The sequence below is a fragment of the Aplysia californica genome, unplaced genomic scaffold, assembly GCF_000002075.1.
Source record: "Aplysia californica isolate F4 #8 unplaced genomic scaffold, AplCal3.0 scaffold01662, whole genome shotgun sequence".
NCBI lineage: Eukaryota > Metazoa > Mollusca > Gastropoda > Aplysiida > Aplysiidae > Aplysia > Aplysia californica.
In genome coordinates this window covers 1-1,121 of record NW_004798932.1, presented here as the reverse complement: position 1 = coordinate 1,121, position 1,121 = coordinate 1, and the positions used below count along the sequence as shown (strand labels likewise).

The window sequence follows — 1,121 nt, the reverse complement described above, 5'->3', positions numbered from 1 at the left end:
TATATATACACACATACGCACTCACACACATACACAAACAGTCCTTAGACTTAGACGTAATATTATTCTACGTAAATCTTTTTGAAATAACCACACACATTAACAAGACGTCTTTTGACATTCTGTGAAACTCTGTAACTTGACCACTGTCAACCTGTCTCTTTCACACCAGTTTGGCGCTCTAGACATACTGTAATACTCTCTCCCTCTCTCCCTCTCCCTCCCTCCTCTCTCTCTCTCTCTCTCTCTCTCTCTCTCTCTCTCTCTCTCTCTCTCTTTCTCTCTCTTTCCCTCTATCTATCTCCCTGTCTCCTTCATACCAGCTTAGCGTCTCTGGCCATACTGTAAAACGCCGAGTTCTTGTCGGCCAGCAGATTCCGCGGCGAGTCCATCTCTTTGATGTGACCACTGTCCAGCACCATGATCCGGTCGTAGTCGAGGACAGTGTTGAGCCTGTGGGCTATGGTGAGCACGGTGCAGGCTCGGAACTCGCGACGGATTGTCTTCTGGATGAGTTCGTCTGTCTCCATGTCCACGCCGGCTGTTGCCTCGTCCAGGACCAACACCCGACTCTGTCTCAACAAAGCCCTGGCCAGGCACACCAACTGCCGTTGTCCCATGCTCAGGTTCTTCCCGCCCTCACCGCACTCGTGGTCAAGCTTGTCCGGCAGCGACTGGACAAAGGTCTTGAGGTGAGAATGTTCCAGAGCCTCCCACAGCTCCACCGCACTCTTCTCGCCCAAGGGGTCAAGGTTCATGCCGAGAGTCCCGCCGAAGATGACCGGATCTTGTGGCAGGATGGTCAGTTTCCCGCGGACGTCGTGTAGTCCGAGCGGAGCGATGTGTTGTCCGCTCAGACATATCCGGCCGCTGGCCGCCTCGATGAGCCGGAACAAGGCCATGGTAAGCGAGGATTTCCCCGCACCCGTGCGGCCAACAATGCCGACCTTCTCCCCGCCCCGGATGTCACAGGACACGCCCCTTAGCACAAGGTCAAGGCTGGCTCTGTAGCGGGTCTGGTAGTTCTCCAGGACAACGTGTCCATCCTCCGGCCACGAGGAACTGACCAGTCCCGGCTCTGTGTCCCAAGCTGCCTCGGTAGGGGTGTTAGAGTACTCGAT

The 1,121-nt window shown here is 55.0% G+C and overlaps 1 protein-coding gene across 1 annotated transcript; it reads right to left on the bottom strand.

The window, feature by feature from the left end:
• Window positions 1-314: 314 nt before the first annotated feature.
• Window positions 315-1,078, bottom strand: LOC101862163 (multidrug resistance-associated protein 1-like; the record flags this gene model as incomplete). The annotated part of the gene is made up of 1 exon (XM_035973661.1): window positions 315-1,078. A coding segment is annotated over one exon (764 nt), but the record flags the coding sequence as incomplete, so codon positions are not given.
• Between the last annotated feature and the right edge of the window lie 43 nt (window positions 1,079-1,121).